The sequence below is a fragment of the Paroedura picta genome, chromosome 17 (genome assembly GCF_049243985.1).
Source record: "Paroedura picta isolate Pp20150507F chromosome 17, Ppicta_v3.0, whole genome shotgun sequence".
In the NCBI taxonomy this organism is placed as follows: Eukaryota; Metazoa; Chordata; class Lepidosauria; order Squamata; family Gekkonidae; genus Paroedura; species Paroedura picta.
Window position 1 is genome coordinate 24,164,428 of NC_135385.1, and position 17,996 is coordinate 24,182,423.

Here is a 17,996-nt window from a genome sequence, read left to right on the forward strand (position 1 = left end):
TGAGCATGAAAATAATGTCTTTTATTCGTTAAACTGCTCTCTACATTCAACAAAGGAGCAGTCCTCCCAAGTGCAGTCTGGGATGCCACCCCTGAGAGATCTCTATGGTCCTCCCCGGTTTCTGGATGAGATTGGACCCTTCCGGCCAGGCCCCCGTCCCACCGGTGCCCCCTTCACAAGGGTCCTCCTCCCGAGCGCTTTGCTTCTTGGCTCTTCCCGGCAGCTGGGCAGAGGCCCCGGTTGAGGCAATCGCTGCATCGTGGGCTCACGGGCAAGCAGGTCTGTTGGCCAAACCCGACCAGGAGCCAGTTGATCTCGCTCCAGAGCTCCCTGGGGAAGAGAGAGAGAGAGGGGAGGAATGGAAAGGGGTTGGCCCAAGCAGGGTAGAAAGCGTAGAAGGACACATCACCCAGAGAGGCTCTGCTGCATCAGCCTGGAACGGGCCAAGTAGGGTCCGTTCAGAAGGAGGCCCGGATTCCGGGCAGCTGAGACCCTGCTTATGGTGGGGACCTCCTCAGGGAATTACCAACCCAAAGGCTTCCCGGCCATCTGCATCCCACCCCCTGGGCGTCCTTTTGCGTGGGAGTCACCTGGGCAGCCAGCTCTCCAGGGCCTGTCTGGTCTCCTCGGGGAGCTTCGTCTCCCTCCTCACCCACCTCAGCCGGTTGGAAATCCGGTGCACGTGAGTGTCCACGCCTGGAGAAGGAAGAGGGTCAGGATCAGGTGGGGCACCAGAGGCAGGAGGGAGACATTCTCTCCCCATGGTTTTCAAAATTATTCTTCCGCCGCTTGTCCCTGGCTAAATCTTTTGTCTATGGTGGAGGGATGAGGGGAGATTCTTTGCTTCCCCCCCTCCCAAGTCCTTTCGCTTCTCGAGGCTGTCTGCGTGTCATGCCACCCTGCGAGGTCACCCAGAGAGCAGTGCTTGTGGGAAACCTGCCCACTTGGGCCTGAAGAGGGGGGGGGGGGGTCCCAGAGCGTGCCTGGATTGCCAAAGGCAGGTGAAACATTAACCGGGAAAGAACCTTAAGTGCCACTTGCCCGGGGGGGGGGGGGGGCAGCATATGTGGCCACCCGGCTCTGTGGCCTTGAATGACCTTGGCTGCCCCTTCCACAGTGCGGTTTCACACCTGAGGCCGTGACACAGATATCGTCCCTCCCGAATCAGCCTGGGATTGATTTTTTTACGACAGGCATGCATTTTAATACAAATCGGAATTTGGCTGCAGCGCTTAAGGCAGAGCAAGGCAGGAGGCATCACAGCTCCACCTTCTGGCCACAGCAGGCCCGAATTCTCGAGGCGCAGAAGGGAAAAAACGGCTCTCCCTTTCTGTTTTTCTCCCTGTGTTGGCTTTCCAGCTGCAGGGAATTTTTTAAACCATAAGCCAATGCAAACCAGGAGCAGCCTCAGGAACGGTTATCGAGATCTGTCTCAAGCAGCTCTGGGCTAGTGAGCTTCATTCAAGGGTAAAGGGAATGCACTTTTCACATGCCCAATGGCACACTTTAGTTTGGCTGCATCTGAAGCAGACTCAATGCTAAGTCTTGGTGCCCCACAATCTAAAGAGGAGACGGGAGAAGCAGAAGAAGAGCTGGCGGCTCTTTTTGCATCCTGCTTTTTGCTACCAGGAGGAGTCTCAGAGTGGCTTCTTCTCCCCACCACAGGCCCTGTGAGCTTGGTGGGGCTGAGAGAGCCCTGAGAGAACTGAGAATGGCCCATCTGGCTACACGTGGAGGAGGAACGAGGAATCAAACCCCGCTCTCCAGATTTGAGGCCGCCGTACTTAAGCACGACACCACACTGGCTCTAGGATTTAGGCTAGGGAGGGGAAGCCCCAAAACACAGCTGTTTCCTGTGGGCCAGCCCTGCAAGAGGCCGTACCGATTCCGGAGACATTCTGCCAGGCGATGGCCATGACCAGATGGGCCATTTTCGGCCCGACCCCCGGCAGCTTCACCAGCTCCGCCACAGTCTTCGGGATGTCCCCGCCGTAATCCCGCTGCAGGATGGCCGAGGTTTGCTTGATGTATCGCGCTTTGTTCTGCGGTGAGAAAAAGGGGGATCCAGTGAGCGAGACAGCCTGGGCCTGTGGGCGCAGGAGAGCGGGAAGCCAGAGTCCAGGCCCCGCGACGAACGGCTAGTGGGGGTCCTAGGAAGAGCTGGCACCCACGATTAAGCTCCTGACACCGCCTGAAGCGGGGGTGCAGCCAATCAAACCTCCAGGATTTGAACCCTGCTGGGTAAAAATACCACCCACTTTCTGGCACTGAGGAAGCTCTGGTTGGGCCGCAGAGACTCTTGGAGAGCAGCTGCCAACCGGAGGGGACGATCCTGAACTCCGCAGAGCAGCCAAGGGGCTCCGTAAGCCCAGCGGCCAAATTGGGGGAGGCAGGCGCCTCGGGCCCTGTGTCTGGAGGGTCACGCACCTTCCAGAACCCGACTGGATAAATGAGCTGGGCCAGGGTCGCTTCCTCCATCTGCAGAACGGTGTCCACGGTGAGGCCCCGCTGCCGCAGCCGCATCATGGCTGCCGAGGTCACCTGGTCTTTCGTCTGGCTGGACAGCATCAGCGAGAGAAGCACCTGGTACCGCATCACCTGCAGGGCGGAGCCGGGCACGCTCGGCAGGTGAGCGCCAGGGGTGGGCCGGAGGCTCCCCGATCAGCTTCCCAGGTAGGCCCGCCGGGGGGCTCGGCTCACCTCGGGAGGGGCCTCGAGGTCAAAGCATTTCTCGGCCCCCATCTGGTCCACGGGGGCATCTCTCGCCTTCCTCATCTCCCGGATGTTGTCCAGCTCCTGCCGCCAGTTCTTGGGCTCCCATTTCTGCTGCTTGGCCTCCGTCGCGGCTTCCTCTGTAGCGCTGCCGGCCGGGGCTTCATACCCCACTCGGACCCCCCTCCTCCTCCTCCTCCCCCCCCTCTGGGGGCTCTTGGGAGCGGCGGTGCTGAAGGCTGCACTTGGGGCTGGAAGGTAAAAAAGGGAAAAGGGAAAATATTGTCCTCTGCAGGATCAAGAGGAGAGTCCCTTTTGGGCACCCACAAAACCAGCCCCCCCCCCCAGGTTCCCCTGCACTGGCTTTCCATCCCTAATATTTGGGCGGTCTCCATCCAGAAGCAGAGACCAACAAGATTTGGGGGGAAACCCAAATTTGAGTCCAACGGCACCTTCAAAACTGTCACGGTTTTGGGGTAGAAACTTTTCCAAGTCAGCACTCCCTTCGTCTGATGAGCTTTCCCAGCCGAAAGGGCCCCTCCCCAAAATCTTGTGGGTGTCCGAGGGGCTCTGGGGGGCCGAGGGGAAGCTTTTGGGGAACTGCCGTCCTGCCCGGTCACGGGGGAGCGTGAGAAAAGGCTTTCTCCCCCACCCACCCACCCACCCAGCGTGAGCGCTTTTGCGTGCTGCCCACCTGGACGGCGCTTTCGCCAGAGGCCAGTGGACATTCTGCTGCTTGCCAGCCTCCAGGTGGCGGCTGGGGACCTCCCGCCCTGACAAGGATCTCCAGTTCTCCCGGGGAAATCGGCTGCTTCGGCCGGGTGGGCTGCTCCAGGCTGCACCCCCGAGCCCCCCCCCCTTCCCCGCCCTAGAGCCGCGGAGGCGCGCAGAGCAAAGGCGCAGCGCAAAGGAGACTTGCCAGGGCGCAGCAGAGGCTCGTGCAATGGCGCAGAGCCCCAGGGGAGACATGACGCCCCCCCGGCCGCCCCCGGCCGCCCCCACCCCCCACCTCGGGCTCCGCTCAGCCGCCGCGACGCCCTCCGCGCGGCGCACATCTCCCGCCGCCGCCGCCGCCTCGCGCCCCGGAACTACGAGCCCCGTCATGCCCCGCGCGGCCGACCAGGCTCCCCCGGAAGTGGCTCCGAGCGGCGCTTCCGGCGCGAGGGAGCGGGCGGCCAGCTGAGGCGGACGGAGGAGGACGCTGCGCTGGGGGGCTGGACGCGCCCCCCCGACCAGGTAGTCCTCCTGGGGGCCCCTGCAGGGTGGGGGTGGGGGTGGGGGTGGGGGTGGGGGCGGGGGGGGCCTTCGGGGTGGGAGCCACTGAAAAATTGGGGCACTCGGGGGGCCCATTCCCTCCCCCTGACGTGACGGGTGGGGGGAAATTGGGTGGGCTTGCATGGAAGGGGGGGGGAGGGGGGAGGCCGCAATTTTGGGGCGGGGGTCGCCGCCCTCCCTCCCTCCCTCCCTCCCTGCTGCCTTTCCATGGCATCTCTTGAGCTCTGTGTGAGCCTGCCTTCAGGACTGACTTGTTGGCTGTGTTTCTGCTTTTTTAAAAATTTGTATTTTAATGTTTTAAACTGTCCCTCTTTAATTTTGGAAAGAGAAATTTCCAGAATATTTTTAAAGCATTTATTGTTATGGCTTTTAATTTGAGACAGAGAAATGGAAGTGTGGGGGAAAGGCTGGTTTGTTTGTTTGTTTGTTATATTTTTATCGCACCCTCCCTTGTGGCTCAATGCACAATATGACAGATTTATTTGTGCCATTTATGCCTTTTTATATTATATTATTATTATGTAGTAACTATTTACATATCAGATTTGTCATATGAAGATATAAATGGCACAAATAAATAAATACAGGAGGGGGTCCAGAAGAGAAAGGGGCTTATGGGTATGATGATTATCCAGATGTTGCTCTGCAGGACATAATACATCAGACCAGCCTGGCTGTCCCCGGCCACATTGAGAGGTTTGCCCCTTTCACCCGTGTGGCCTGTCGATGTTCCAGCTTCTCCCTGCACGGGCCCCTTGGTGCGTCCCTCATTAATGATGGCGAAGCTTCAGAATAAAGATCCTGGCCTCAAAGAGAAGTTTAAAAACCTCCTGGGGTTTGGGCAGTCCCGGCCTAACTCCAAGTCGTCTGAAGGGAAGCAGACAGAATTCATCATCACTGCAGAGATTCTCAAGGTAGGACGTTGGGATTGGGTTAGAGCCGAGGTCCCCAACCTTTCTGCACCTGCGGGCACCTTTGGGGCATAGCCCCAAAATAGCTGCCACGGCTTCCCTTCAAGACCCCAAGCAGTGCTTCTAAGTATTTGTCTGGCCGATCAGTTCTCCAGCGGTCCTTCAGAAGGCTCGCTGGGCAGAAGCCTCACCGTTCTCCACACTTTCTAGAAAAAGGGTCGGCAGGTGCCCGTGGGCACCCCCTTGGGGACCCCTGGGTGAGTGCCTGAGGGAGGGAAACTGCTCTTGGAGCAGGAGGCAGAGAAGGTCTCTCTTAGAATAGCCCTGTGATTTCCAGGCTGGGGGAGGGGCTTGCCAAGCAGCATCTCTCCAACCTGGGACCCCAAAGAATCAGGGCTGCGTATCCCACTGACCCCCTGGGGCGGCCTTGTGAAATCGGGTAAGTCTAATGCCGTCCTGCTTCCTTCCAGGAACTGAGCGTGGAATGCGGCTTGAACAACCGCATACGGACAATCGGCCAGATCTGTGAGGTTGCGAGAACGAAAAAGTTTGAAGAGGTATGTTATTCAGGTTGCCGGCTCTGGGTTGGGAAATACCTGGGGGGGGTGGAGCTTGGGAAGACAGGGACCTCAGCAGCGGACCATGCCGTAGAGGCTGCCCTGCAACCTAGCTGGGTTCTCCCAGGGATCCCAGGGCATTGTGGAAGCTACAGGAGGGGTGGTGGGTTTTGGGCAGGATGGTGAGAGATCAGGCGTGACGTGGGTCAGAGCTCTTAGGCAAGGGTAACCCTTCCTCCTTCTGGTGCCTCTTCAGCATGCGGTGGAAGCCATCTGGAAAGCAATAGCTGACATGCTGCAGCCGGACCGCCCCCCCGAGGCCCGGCACGCTGTGCTGCACCTGCTGAAGGCCATCATTCAAGGGCAGGTAAGGCTTAGGACAAGGGTCTGCAGCGTGGTGCCCCCGGCAGCCACCAAGTGTTTTAGAAAGTGGGCAGAGGTCAGGTGGGGCTGTTCCCCAGCAAGGGCTGTCGGAGATCTGACGTTTTAAAAACAGCTCTACTACAGCCACCGCCACCATGACACGAGGATTGACGGAAAACAACAGCAGCCGTTGTGTGGTTCCGTCCATCACCCTGTGTCAGGATTCCAAGGGTGCCCTCGGGGACAAAACCATTGGTGGCCCAATTGGAAACACACCTGAGTGGTGCAAAGGCTAGAGAATGTACCTGGCTCATTGGGGCCCCTTGGAGCGCAGCATCTAGCAGGCAGTGGCCCTTTGAGGCAGCCGTGTTTCCCCTCGCAGGGGGAGAGGCTGGGGATCCTTCGCGCTCACTTCTTCAAAGTCATCAGGAATTACCCTTCCAACGAAGACCTGCACGAACGGCTCGAGGTCTTCAAGGCCCTTACGGACAACGGGAGATACATCATGTATCTGGAGGAGGAACTGGGTATGCCTCCTGACTTGGGGGGCGGGGGGGGTGAGTCCGTGCCCCCCAGGGGCTGTAGTTTCCCTTGGGTTCTCCTCCCCATCTTCGGTGCCTCACCCTCTCCTCCCTGCCCCCGCAGCGGAATTTGTCCTCCAGTGGATGGACGTGGGCTTGACGTCCGAGTTCCTGCTCGTGCTGGTCAACCTGGTCAAGTTCAACAGCTGCTACCTGGACGACTACGTGGCCGACATGGTCCAGTAAGGCTGTTGTTAGAAATTGGAGGGAGAGATCTTGTGCCTTCCTTTTTTGAAACAAGGGAATTAACCTCCTTTTCCTTCTCTGCAGCATGATCTGCCTCCTGTGCATCCAGACCTCGTCTGCAGTGGACATTGAGGTCAGTGGCTTCATGGACTTTGTGGGTTTGGGAGGACCAACCGTCTTCCGTGGCTTGGATTTGGAAGGCGGGCAGCAGCTTGGGGCAGTGGTTAAGAGTGGCGGCTGGCGAGCCGGGTTTGATTCCCCACTTCTCCACATGCAGCCAGCTCATGTGACCTTGGGATTGTCACAGCCCTGTCAGAGCTGTTCTCACAGCAGTTCTGCCAGAGCTCTCTCAGCCCCACCAACCTTGCGGGGCGTCTGTTGTGGGGAGAGGAAGGGAAGGTGATTGGATGCTGCTTGGAGACTCCTTTGGGTAGTGAAGAGCAGGTGTGACGGAATCCAAAAAGAAAAGCAAAAGAAAACCCAGAAAAAGAGAGGGGGGAAATTAAATGAATGAGAGGTTTATTTGTTTCTGTGCAGATTGCAGCCCACAAAGGCAGTGGGATGTGCAGATCCAGGCAGTGTCCTGAATGGTGGAACCGAGGGACTCTCAAACTTGAGGGGGAAATCCGAATTCAGGGGAGAGAACAAAGGGCAGGCTGAGTTGGGGGGGGAACATCACACACTACCAGGCTGACCAGCAAGAACAAGGGAAAGAACGTGAGGGACCTTCCATCATGTCAAAAAAGGACAAAGTCGGGTGTTTTAGTTCCCTGCCCTCTTCCATCATACTCAGGTCCAAAACAAGGACATATTTTCTTCTTCTTTTTCTATATATCTATATATCTTCTTTTTCTATATATAAAGAATGCAGATAGAAATCTAAATGTGATAATAAAATAAATGAATAAAGAAATGAGAGAGAGAGAGAGAGAGAGAAAGAGAGTGAAAGAGAGTGAAAGAAAGAAAGAAAGAGAAAGAAAGAAAGAAAGAAAGAAAGAAAGAAAGAAAGAAAGAAAGAAAGAAAGAAAGAAAGAAAGAAAGAAAGAAAGAAAGAAAGAAAGAAAGGTCAGCGTGTCGCTGTGTTTAAGAGCAGCGTCCTCTAGTCTGGTGAGACGGAAGGTTCCTTAGTGAGTCGCTCTCACCAGGGACTTGCACCCTCCTCCTCTCCAGGTGTCCCTGCAAGTCCTGGATGCCGTAGTGTGCTACAACTGCCTGCCCTCGGAGACCCTGCCCGTCTTCATCATCACCCTGTGCCGCACCATCAATGTGAAGGAGCTCTGTGAGCCCTGCTGGAAGGTCAGTGGGCCAGCCCTGGAGGCTTCAGGCCTTTGGCTCCAGCCGTTCTGAAGGCCCCCGGGAGGGGAGGGGAGGGTGCCTGTGGCTGGGAAGAGCCCGCTGAGAGAGTCCTTGCACTAATGCTCTTCTCCAGCATCGCTAGAACTGCTGCAACTTGAGAGTGCAAAAATTGCAGTGGGAATGATGCTAAACGGGCATCGGGTCACCTACTTGGGCACCAGAGTGCACCCTTGGTCGCCTTCTCCCTTCCCTTCTCCTCCCCTGCATCTCTGTGCTTGAACCTTTGAGGAAGGGCTTGGGGCATAGCCCTCAGTCTGACCCTCAGACCAGCCCTCCTCCCCCCGCAGCTCATGCGGAATCTCCTGGGCACCCACTTGGGCCACAGCGCCATTTACAACATGTGCCGGATCATGGAAGACAGGTATGCCGAGGAAGCAGCGGGAGGAGCCACAGGTGTGGCCCGGTTCTTGGCCGCCCTCCCCTGGGGAACCTTGGGAGTTCCAGGGCCTCTGAGCACACAGTCAGTTCATGCGAGCACCTGATGCTCAGCGTTGACCCTCTGGGCGGCATCTGTGGCTCGTGTTGCTAGACTGCCCACACTTTTACTACGATTTACAAAAGTATCCCTGTCCGCAGAGCTTACGTGACGGACGCGGCGCTGCTCCGGGGAGCCGTGTTCTTCGTGGGCATGGCCCTGTGGGGCGCTCACCGGCTGCAGTCGCTCAAGAATTCGCCCACTTCGGTGCTGCCCTCCTTTCTGAAGGTAAACCTGGGCCCCGGGAGTCCTCCCTCTCCACCCCCCTGGTGGCCTCAGGCGGGCTTAGGATTGCACAGGCCTGGGTTCAAATCCTGGCTCGCCTTAGGCCAGTGGCTGGTTCTCCACCTCTGCTGCCTCAGGGAGTTCCTGTGAGCATCAAGAGGGGGGGAGAAAAGTGAACGGGTCCCACGGATTGTATGGGGGGGGGTAGGGGATCCCACAGACCCTCAGGAGAAACTTCCTTCCTTGAGAGATTGAAAATGCTGCTGGTTGTGGTCCTCCCTCCCTCCCTCCCTCCCCCCAGGCCATGAGCTGTCCAAACGCCATCGTCTCGTACGAAATCGTGCTCTCCATAACGAGGCTGATTAAGAAGTACGGCAAGGAGCTGCAGGCCGTCACGTGGGACATCCTGCTGGATATTATTGAGCGGCTGCTGCAGCAGCTACAGGTGAGCAGCTACCCCCACCCCCCTCTTTGGGCCCCAAGTGGAAATCATTAAAAAAAGAACTGCATGTAGCATCTAAGCATAGGCAGATTTCCTAGACGTGCCGGTCGAGGCTGTCCCGTTTAAGTCCTCAAAAACCAGCGTCCTTGGGACATCGTGGATGCTCTAATGCAGGGGTAGCCAAATTATGGCTCTCCAGGTGTCCATGGACTACATTTCCCATGAGCCCTTGCCAGCCCTTGGGAATTGTAGTCCAGGGACATCAGGAGAGCCAGCCCTGCTCTCAGGCGTTAGGCTACAGCCAGCCACTACACAATGCTTAGGGCGAGTGACTCATGTGTCCATTTCTTCCAGACCTTGGAGAGCCAGGAGCTGAAATCCATTGTCCACGACCTGCTGACCACCGTGGAGGAGCTGTGCGAACACAACGACTTCCACGGCTCCAAGGAGAGATACTTTGAGCTGGTGGAAAGTTGTGCCGATCAGCGACCGGTGAGGGCCGATCTGTGGGGGTCCTTCAGGGAGCTCTTAGCAGGAGGCTCAGTTGAGGGTGGACGTCCATCCCCCCTTCTGCCTCGGGCACGGAGCCCGGAGTCAGGACTGCTCAGCCGCTTCCCAGGCCGTGGTCAGCGAGGCAGATGACGCTGGCACTTCCGCTGATCCAGGGGGATCACAGCCCAATCCTGCTGAGTCAGACTGTCCGTCTGTCCATCCGAGCTTTGTCAGCTTGGGCTTGCAGCTGCAGGAACTTTCTGGGGGCTCAGCCCTATCCTGTCCCGTAAGATCAGCTCCTTTGCTTGGAGATGCGGAGGATTGAGGCTGGGACCCTCTGCGCGCCCAGCAAGTTCTCTGCCCGGAGGAGGGTGACCAAGATGATCCAGGGGGGTTGGAGCTCTTTCCCTAGCGCTCTTCAGCTGCAGGATGAGCGCAGCCTGTGCAAAGTGATCAAGAAGACGTTGATCAGCGAATGGGGACCTTGTGGTCTTCCGGCCCCCCAAAGGCTGACTGTGGAAGAATTTTCTCTGGTTTCCATTGCGGAGTTCCTCAGCTCCTTTCTTTGCCCTCCTGCTGTGCTCAGGAGGTCTCTTCACGTCGGGTTTGGATTTAGAAATGAAACAAGACTTTCTGGTGGTTCTTTTGTCAGGAATCTTCCGTTCTGAACCTCATCAGCTACCGTGCGCAGTCCATCCACCCCGCCCAGGACGGCTGGATCCACAAGCTGCAGGGCTGATGGACAGGTTCTTCAGGTAGGCCCCTTGCTGACCTCTAGCAGGGCTGCGGAGCCCAAGGTCAATTCTGTCCTGTTCAATTCCATGTGCACAGGGAGTTTGCAGGTTGACCCCCTCACGGCTCAGATCAGGCTCCACCAAACTGTTGTCCACTTTTTATACCTTCTTATTATATTATATATATGGTGGGAGACATTGAGGGGGTGGGACCCCCTGCCTTGGAAACTCCACCTCCTGCTTTTTCTCCTTAGGAACGAGAACCGGAGCGCCATTCGCATCAAGGTCCTGCACGTTCTGTCCTTTGTCCTCAGTGTGAACAGGCAGTTTTATGAGGTTAGTGCTCCTCGTCTTAATTCCCGGCAGCCTCTCATGGGTGCCTTTGCCAGACCCAAGGTGGACCTCTGAATGGGCCAGAGGCTATCGGAGAGAGAGAGAGAGAGAGAGAGTCACCTGTGTGTTGGGGAGGCTAGAAATTACGGTTGCCAGGTCCCTGTTGGGAAATACCTGGAGATTTTGGGGGTGGGGGTCTGCAGAGGACGGGGTCAGGAGAGGAGCATGGCCACGGCAGGGTCCCGTGCCCTAGAGTCCACCTTCCAAGGAAGCCAGGGAAGCTGATGCTGGCCGTCCGGCGATCAGCTGTAGTAGCACAAGGTCTCCGGCTGCTGCCTGGAGGTCGGCAGCCCTGCTGGAGACTGGGATGTGGAGTTTGCCTCTCTGCCGGCTCACCCGGTCCCCTTCCCCGCTTGCAGGAAGAGCTGATCAACCTGGTGGTCATCTCCCAGCTGGCGCACGTCCCCGAAGACAAGGACCACCAGGTCCGCAAACTGGCCACCCAGCTGCTGGTGGACCTGGCCGAGGGCTGCAACACCCACCACTTCAACAGCTTGCTGGACATCATCGAGAAGGTGGAGGGCCGGGCTCCAGGCAGGGCGTTCCTCTCCAGCGTGCTTCTCGGCACCCACTTCCTCCTTACGCAGGGGAGGGAGGGGGATTCCTAAGGGATTTGAGGAGGAGGAAGAAAGGGAGCTGCCGCCTGGACCCCCCCTCCCCTCCCTTCTCTGCAATCAGGGTCTCTCCCCAATAGCAGAGAGTCGGTCCCAGCTTGGTCTGTTCTTCTTCTTCCTGGCAGGTGGCTTCTCACTCCTTGCTGCCCCCGCCCGAACTGGAGGAGAGGGACCTGCTGTCCTACTCGGCCTCCCTGGAGGACGTGAAGACGGCCATGCTGGGCCTCCTGGTCATTCTCCAGGTGAGAGGCCCCTCCGGGCGGCCCTTCGAGATTCTGGCTTCCACCGAAGCTTTCCGTCTGAGCAGGGGGCCCGTCAGCCCGCTCGACTCCCCCTCCCTCTCCTCCTTGCAGACGAAGCTGTACAGCCTGCCCGCCAGCCACCCCACCCGCGTCTACGAGATGTTGGTCCTCCACATTCAGCTCCACTACAAGCACCGATACACCCTCCCCATGCCAGCAGCATCCGACTGCAGGTGAGCCCCCACCCCCCCCCCAGCTCTCGAACAAAACACTTGCAAGGGAGGAGGCAAGCAGGCGTGGAACGGGCCTTGTGGGGCAGATCCCTGGTGCCGGAGGAGCCCACCGGTGAAAGACCCTCAGAAGAGCCCTGCTGGGCCAGACCAAAGGCCACGAGCACAGAGAGGCCATGCCTGGTAGCCATTGGCAGATCTCTCCTCCACGAATTTCCCTAAAGGTGTTTATTCCTGTGCCAGCGAATCACGTAGGTTGCCTCCATGCCCCTCCACGGTGGGCTGAGCCCGGTTTGAGCTCTGACTGCTCCGGGACGGCCCCAGCGTGCGTGCGTGCGTGTTTTCCTTCCGCAGGTCTTTGACTTCCTGCTCTTGCTCCGGGCCGATTCTCTCCACCGCCTGGGCCTGGCCACCAAGGACGGCCTCGTGAGGTTCAGCCCCTACTGCCTCTGCGACTTCGTGTACGTGGCATGCGCCCTGGCGTCCCACGGGGTTTCGGAGCTCTCTCAGCCCTATCTCTGTTGTGGGGGGGGGGCGGAAAGGAGGGCAACGGGAAGCCGCTTTTTCCCATCACAGCTGTGGCGAGCTTTTTTGAAAATAAAGCAGTTCGTTCCTTCATAAGCAAAATGCTCCCCACGGCCGTAGTTGGCAGAACGGGGGGTGCGGCTGTGGACACCGGGCGTGGTCGTCTTGCTCGCCATCCCTGTGGTGGACGGGGGGTAGGCGAAGGGGCACGGGCAGCAGCAGAGGAAGCAGCAGGGGGGGAGCCCTGCGAAGAGGGACCGGGAGGAAAGAGCTGAGTTGGGCTGGGTGCTGGAGCTGCACAGGGCTGAGCTCCTGATGCCCCCTGGGGAGGCCGAGGGAGTCCCGGGTGCCCCCTGGGGGGAGGCCCCGCTGTGTTCAGAGCCCAGAGCCAATTCCTCCTCCTCCTCCTCCTCCTGCCCTAGGGAGCCAGAGAAGAAGCCAGCGGGCGCCCTCTCCCCTCCTGCCGGCAGCCCCAGCCTCTCCCCTCAGAGCCCCGCCCTCCGGATCGGCCACCTGCCCTACTCCCTGCTCTTTGGCGTGATCCTCCAGGCCCTCAAGCAAGTGAGTGCCAGCCCAGCTCTTGAGCCGGGGGGGGGGGGGGCTGGTGCTGCTCTTCTCGGGGGCCACCCTTCATGGCCGTCCTTCCTTCCTTCCTTCCTCCCTCCCTCCCTCCCTCCCTCCCTCCCTCCCTCCCTGCCGGCCTCTGTTTCCAGGAGACGGACTGGAAGGTGCTGAAGCTGGTCCTCAACAAGCTGCCGGAGTCACTTCAGTGCAAAGTGCTCTTCTTGACCTCCCCGTGCTGCGTGGACCAGCTGTCCTCTGCGCTCTGCTCCATGGTAGCCTCCCGGCCGGCCGGCCAGCCCCTCGCCCGCTCCCTGCCAGGGGGGGTTGTTGGCAGCCCTGGGCCCTCCCCCTCTCCCCCTCCCCCTCCTCCCTTGGGCCTCTGGAAGGGAGGCCTTGTGCCGAGGAACAAATGGCCCCAAGACAGTGGCCAGCTCAGGCTGCGCAAGGGGCGGGGGGCGCAAGCGGCTGCAGCCTTGAGTGCTCCTCTGCAGGCAGGGCCCTTCGTCCGGCTAGTGGGAGTTGTTGCTGGGGCCCACTCGGGCCCCAAATGTCAGGCTCCGACTTCCAGCCTTGGCGGGATTCCTGCCCAGAGCATGAGCCGTCCGGGTCACCTGGACAACCGCAGTGAGGGTGGCCCCTGGGTGGGAGGTGACCAAGGCAGAGGCAGGCCTCGAGCACCCCAGGGGATCACGCTCAGCCAGCTGTGACTGGGTGGAACGTCCCTCAACCGCCGTCCCCGTGAGGCTGCTGGAGGCCTGGGAACAGCAACGAGGACGGCAGCTGAAGCCCAGGTCTGGGTGGTGGCTTGCCCATCCTTGGAGCGAGAACTCTCTCGTCTCGGAACAGAGAGGGCGTCCGGGACAAGCGGAGGTGCTCGCAGGGCCATCTGAGGCCGCAGGGCTGCCTGACAGATCCTTGTCCCCTTTTTCCCTTTCCGACTAGCTCACGGACAAGAAGATGGCGGAGCGGCTGCGGGGCACCCCGGACGGATTCTCCCGCAACGACCTGCACCTGGCCGTGGTCCCCGTCCTGACGGCTTTGATCTCTTTCCACAGCCACCTGGACAAAGCCAAGCAGGTACGGCCCGGGGGGAGGCTGCCGCTGGACCGGAGTGGCCGGCGTGGGGCTCAGGCCTCTGTCTCCTTTCCCTCTTCAATGGGAAACCAGAGGCAGTTTTTAGCATAAACAGCCAGGGGTTGGCTGGGGCACTCACGTCACGCAGTTTTCTGTGCGCAGCCCCAGAACCTGTCCCATGCCCCACGCCCGGTGCCTTGGCCCATCTCGGCATCCCCGGTGAGCCAGCCCCGGTGTCGCCTCTTCTCGGCCGTGCCCCATCTCCCGCTCTTGTCCCCTCGTTCCAGCGGGAGATGGTCTACTGCCTGGAGCACGGCCTGATCTATCGCTGCGCCAACCAGTGTGTCGTGGCGCTCTCTATTTGCTGCGTCGAGATGCCCGACATCATCATCAAGGCTCTGCCCGTGCTGATCGTCAAGCTGACTCACATTTCGGCCACAGCCAACATGGCGATTCCGCTCCTGGAATTCCTCTCGAGTAAGCGGCCTCGTTCTCTCGTGGGGCGGCGGAGGCCAGGGGGCTGTTGCAGGGGCAAGACTCAGGGCTGTTCTCTTAAGAGCCGTTTTCCTTGGAGCAAATCCTATTCCCCCTGCCACATTGCAGTCTTCTGAGGGGACGTTTGTTGGAAGCGTAGAAATAGAGCTGGTGAGATTTCGGCTCGAATCCCCACGTGGAGGGGAGGCCGGGTAGAAAATGTGGGTCCGCTGAATCCATAGGTAAGATTAAGCTGGTTTTGGGGAGGGCGGGGTCTCTCTCCACGCTGTTTGGCGGGATTTGTTTATTTATTTCAAACATTTTGATGCTGCCTGTCTGCCCAATATGGGTCCACAGGGCATGGCAACTTTTAAACAATTAAAAATGCAGTTAGAATTCTAAAATTCACCTGAAAACACGTGATCAGGCAGCAGCGCTGCAAGGTGAGCCGTTATTGGGGGCAGGCCAGGGCGAAACAAAACGCCTGCTGAGAAAGACACCCTAGAAGGAAGCAGATGAATCAGGAGGTGCCAAAGTTTTGGTGCCACGACAGCAAGAATCCGTGTCGTGGATTTTAACCCTGCCAGCACAACTCCCCAGGAAACAAGACATCAACCTGCCAACGTGGAATCAGCCAGCCACGCCTTACCAAGTCTCTGTTTGACTCTTCCAGCCCTGGCCCGCCTGCCCCACCTCTACCGGAACTTTGCGGCCGAGCAGTACGCCAGCGTCTTCGCCATCTCCCTGCCCTACACCAACCCCTCCAAGTAAGCTGGGGCTTTGGCCGCTTCCCCGTGAATCCTCTGGCTGTAAAACTCTGTCCCCTGATATCCAGCCGGCTCCTTCCGGCCTGCGATTTAATCCCATTCTTGTGCCGCCCGCAGTGGGTGCCTTCTCATCCCTCCAGCTCTCTCTCTCTCTGCTCCTTTCTGCCACCCCAGGTTTAACCAGTACATCGTCTGCCTGGCCCATCACGTGATCGCCGTGTGGTTCATCAAATGCCGCCTGCCCTTCCGGAAAGACTTTGTGCCCTTCATTACCAAGGTACTTCCGGCCGCAAGCAGGCGGGCCCTGCCGGGTGGGAGTGAGTGGTGTGGCTGCAGAATCTCCCCAGCGACCCTGTGGGGGGGGGGAGCGGGCAGAAGGCTCCCTTAGCAGCACTCACACGGAACAAAAAAGACACCCATCCCAAGCTCAGAAAGGAGCTCCAGGGCGTTCCTTAGAGAGGGATCCGGGTGCCTAAGGTCTTGGTTTTTCTCTCCCCCGCAGGGCCTGCGGTCCAACGTCCTCCTCTCCTTCGAGGACACGCCGGAGAAGGACAGCTTCCGGGCGAGGAGCACAAGTCTGAACGAAAGGCCCAAGAGGTAAGACGCTGGAGAGAAGGTTTCTCTGGGCAGCCGTTTGAAGCGGCTTTATAGCGTGATCAGTCGTCCCCTCCGGAAGCCGGCGGTCCTTTTAGGCTGGCAGCTCCCGTTTTCTTTCGGAGAGGACTCTGAACAAGTTCTGTGTCCGTGAAGCAGCCGGGCCAGAAAAGATCACTCAATAACACTCACTTCTCGTCTCGGGGGGGGGGGGTGCGGGGTGGATGGGCCTGGCGGACCGAGAGCCAGCCCCAGTCCAGAGCCTTTTTTGGCCCTTCCTCCCCCCCTGAGACAGGCTCCCTTCGCAGGCCTTCCTGTGTCTTTTAAACGCACCTTCCATTTTACAAACACGACTGGGAACCTCTTTGATCCGGGCTGCTCGGGAGGGGAGGAGGGCAAAGCAGCCGAACCCTGCAAGCAGCTCCTCATTTTGTTCCGGGAGGGTCGATGGCTGACCGGGCAGCGTCCGAGGGCTGTGCCCCCGCTGGGTCGTTTTTAGTCAGCTGTGCTTTCCCTGCGGTTAACCTTCCGCGAGGGGCTGTGTGACGGCCGAGCATCCGCCTCCTGCTCCCTTCTCCGGGGCCTGCGGTGGCATCCTGTGGTTTCCCAAACCAAGGAGATGCTCTAGGCGGAAGGCTAAGTTTGGGTGCTGGGTTTGAATCTCGGCTTGGTAGCAGGTCCCAGCCCCTCAGACCGAGAGGGTCTGACCCAGCCCTGCCAGGACCTGGAGGGACACAGGTGCCTTTGAAGCTGCCCCAGCCATGTTTTGTTCTTCCTGCAAGTTCTCCAGGCTTCCCGTCCCACCCATTTCTTAAGCACTGGATCATCCCCTTTGCCCCCCTCCCCCTTCTCCAAATCGGCTGTCGTGAGATGCACCATTTCCCCCTTCTGTGTTTTCTCCCCCATCATCATCATCACCACCTCTGAAATTTGTAGCGCTGCCGTTGGAATACGGCTGAGTCTCCAAAGCCGTTGGGTTGGTTGTTTTCAAAACAGCACCGCCAATGAGCTCAGAACCCTAGAATCATAGTCGGAAGGGGGCCCCAGGGTTATCCAGTCCGGGGCCCTGCAGAATGCAGGAAGTCCACAGCTCCCTGCCCAATTCCATGCCCCCCCCTCCCCAAAATCAGCATCCCTGGGCATTCCGGCCGGGAAGAGGTTCACCTTCTGATCCCAAAGTGGCCTGAACCGTGGGAGGTGGGTCTAGTTGGCGGCCTCTTGCCCGCTTTATCTTCCTGGAGGCCTTCATCACCAGCCCCCCCCCCCCCCCCGTGAGGGTGTTTGCATTCGCAGAATGGTGGGTTCCCATCAACACTATGTCTTTTTGAAATCTGCTCCTGAAATTGAAGCTGGCCTGTCCAGACGGAGCCTTCATACTCTTGCAACTTAATTGGGGCTGGAATTTCTCCCGCCCTCTACTGAAGAACCGGGGCGAAATTGTGTCTCTGAGCATAGGCAGAGCGCCCCGACTTCCCCGCCCAACAGCTTTGGTGCTTTGGTCATTCCAACGCCTCCCTCCCAATCGGTTTTGAACTTGCTTGCTGATTGGGGGGCGGGGGGCGGGGGGAGGGTGTGTTTGTACGTAGCGTTCCTTAATCTCCAGAAATGGGGGGGGAGGCGTGTCGTCTCCCTGTTTGTTGTGCTTGTTTTGTGTCCCCAAAATGTGTTTGTGTTTTTTTTTAATTGCTTTCAAGTTTTGCTTATTGTTTTTTTTTAATTCCCCCCTTCCCTCCTCCTCCCCCCCCCCGGCATTCTTTCTTTTGTTTTTGTTCTGACTTCACCCTCCGGGGCTTCCCTGGCCTTCCGCCCTCCATCCTTCCAACGGCCTCCTTCCGGTGCCGATCCCGCCCTCTTTGTGTGGGGGGGCTGCTGCTGCTGCTGCTGCTGCTTCACCCCCCCTAGTAGTTTTAAAGTAGCCAAAAATGCCCGGCCGGGACTGACTAGCTCCCCGCCAGTGAAAGAGATGAAAGACTCGTCCGAAGCCGAGGCCTTCCGCTCCCGCAGCATCAGTGTGTCCGACCAGGCGCCCCGCAGGCAGTGAGTGACGCTTGGGCTAAGGAAGGCCAGGGGCCGGGGGGGGGGGGGCGGGGGACGGGGGGAGGGAGGCTCTTGGCCGCTCTGCTGGCAGGGACGGAAGGGGCGAGGGGGGCTGCATGCCGGGCTCCCTGCATGACTCCCTTAGCAAAGAGCATCAAAGCACCCCCCCCCCC

At 59.0% G+C, this 17,996-nt stretch overlaps 2 protein-coding genes across 4 annotated transcripts in view; one reads left to right on the forward strand and one right to left on the reverse strand.

The window, feature by feature from the left end:
• On the reverse strand, positions 1 to 3,835 carry NTHL1 (nth like DNA glycosylase 1). Of its 3 annotated transcripts, none has more exons than XM_077317028.1 (6): positions 3,722 to 3,833; positions 2,701 to 2,963; positions 2,428 to 2,598; positions 1,883 to 2,042; positions 591 to 696; positions 1 to 330 (listed from the first exon to the last, which is right to left on the reverse strand). In XM_077317028.1, the coding sequence occupies exons 1-6, from the start codon at positions 3,765 to 3,767 to the stop codon at positions 174 to 176; spliced, it is 903 nt and encodes a 300-aa protein (XP_077173143.1). In that variant the 5' UTR covers positions 3,768 to 3,833; the 3' UTR covers positions 1 to 173. The 3 variants fall into 3 exon arrangements, with proteins under 3 accessions (XP_077173143.1, XP_077173144.1, XP_077173146.1); XM_077317029.1 differs by lacking the exon at positions 3,722 to 3,833 and adding an exon at positions 3,407 to 3,572; XM_077317031.1 differs by lacking the exon at positions 2,428 to 2,598 and having other exon boundaries at positions 3,722 to 3,835.
• The window catches only part of TSC2 (TSC complex subunit 2), a 25,641-nt gene continuing 11,472 nt past the window's right edge, over positions 3,828 to 17,996 (forward strand). The window contains 28 exon segments of the mRNA XM_077317024.1: positions 3,828 to 3,948; positions 4,637 to 4,901; positions 5,369 to 5,455; positions 5,712 to 5,822; positions 6,201 to 6,345; positions 6,464 to 6,581; positions 6,670 to 6,718; positions 7,756 to 7,881; positions 8,229 to 8,302; positions 8,518 to 8,644; positions 8,943 to 9,086; positions 9,438 to 9,575; positions 10,228 to 10,306; positions 10,309 to 10,330; positions 10,564 to 10,645; positions 11,062 to 11,217; positions 11,442 to 11,558; positions 11,670 to 11,766; positions 11,769 to 11,791; positions 12,143 to 12,249; positions 12,736 to 12,874; positions 13,027 to 13,149; positions 13,820 to 13,954; positions 14,239 to 14,428; positions 15,099 to 15,192; positions 15,367 to 15,469; positions 15,695 to 15,789; positions 17,692 to 17,823. Of these exon segments, the coding sequence (XP_077173139.1) occupies positions 4,761 to 4,901; positions 5,369 to 5,455; positions 5,712 to 5,822; positions 6,201 to 6,345; positions 6,464 to 6,581; positions 6,670 to 6,718; positions 7,756 to 7,881; positions 8,229 to 8,302; positions 8,518 to 8,644; positions 8,943 to 9,086; positions 9,438 to 9,575; positions 10,228 to 10,306; positions 10,309 to 10,330; positions 10,564 to 10,645; positions 11,062 to 11,217; positions 11,442 to 11,558; positions 11,670 to 11,766; positions 11,769 to 11,791; positions 12,143 to 12,249; positions 12,736 to 12,874; positions 13,027 to 13,149; positions 13,820 to 13,954; positions 14,239 to 14,428; positions 15,099 to 15,192; positions 15,367 to 15,469; positions 15,695 to 15,789; positions 17,692 to 17,823 (2,954 nt within the window). The 5' untranslated portion in view covers positions 3,828 to 3,948; positions 4,637 to 4,760.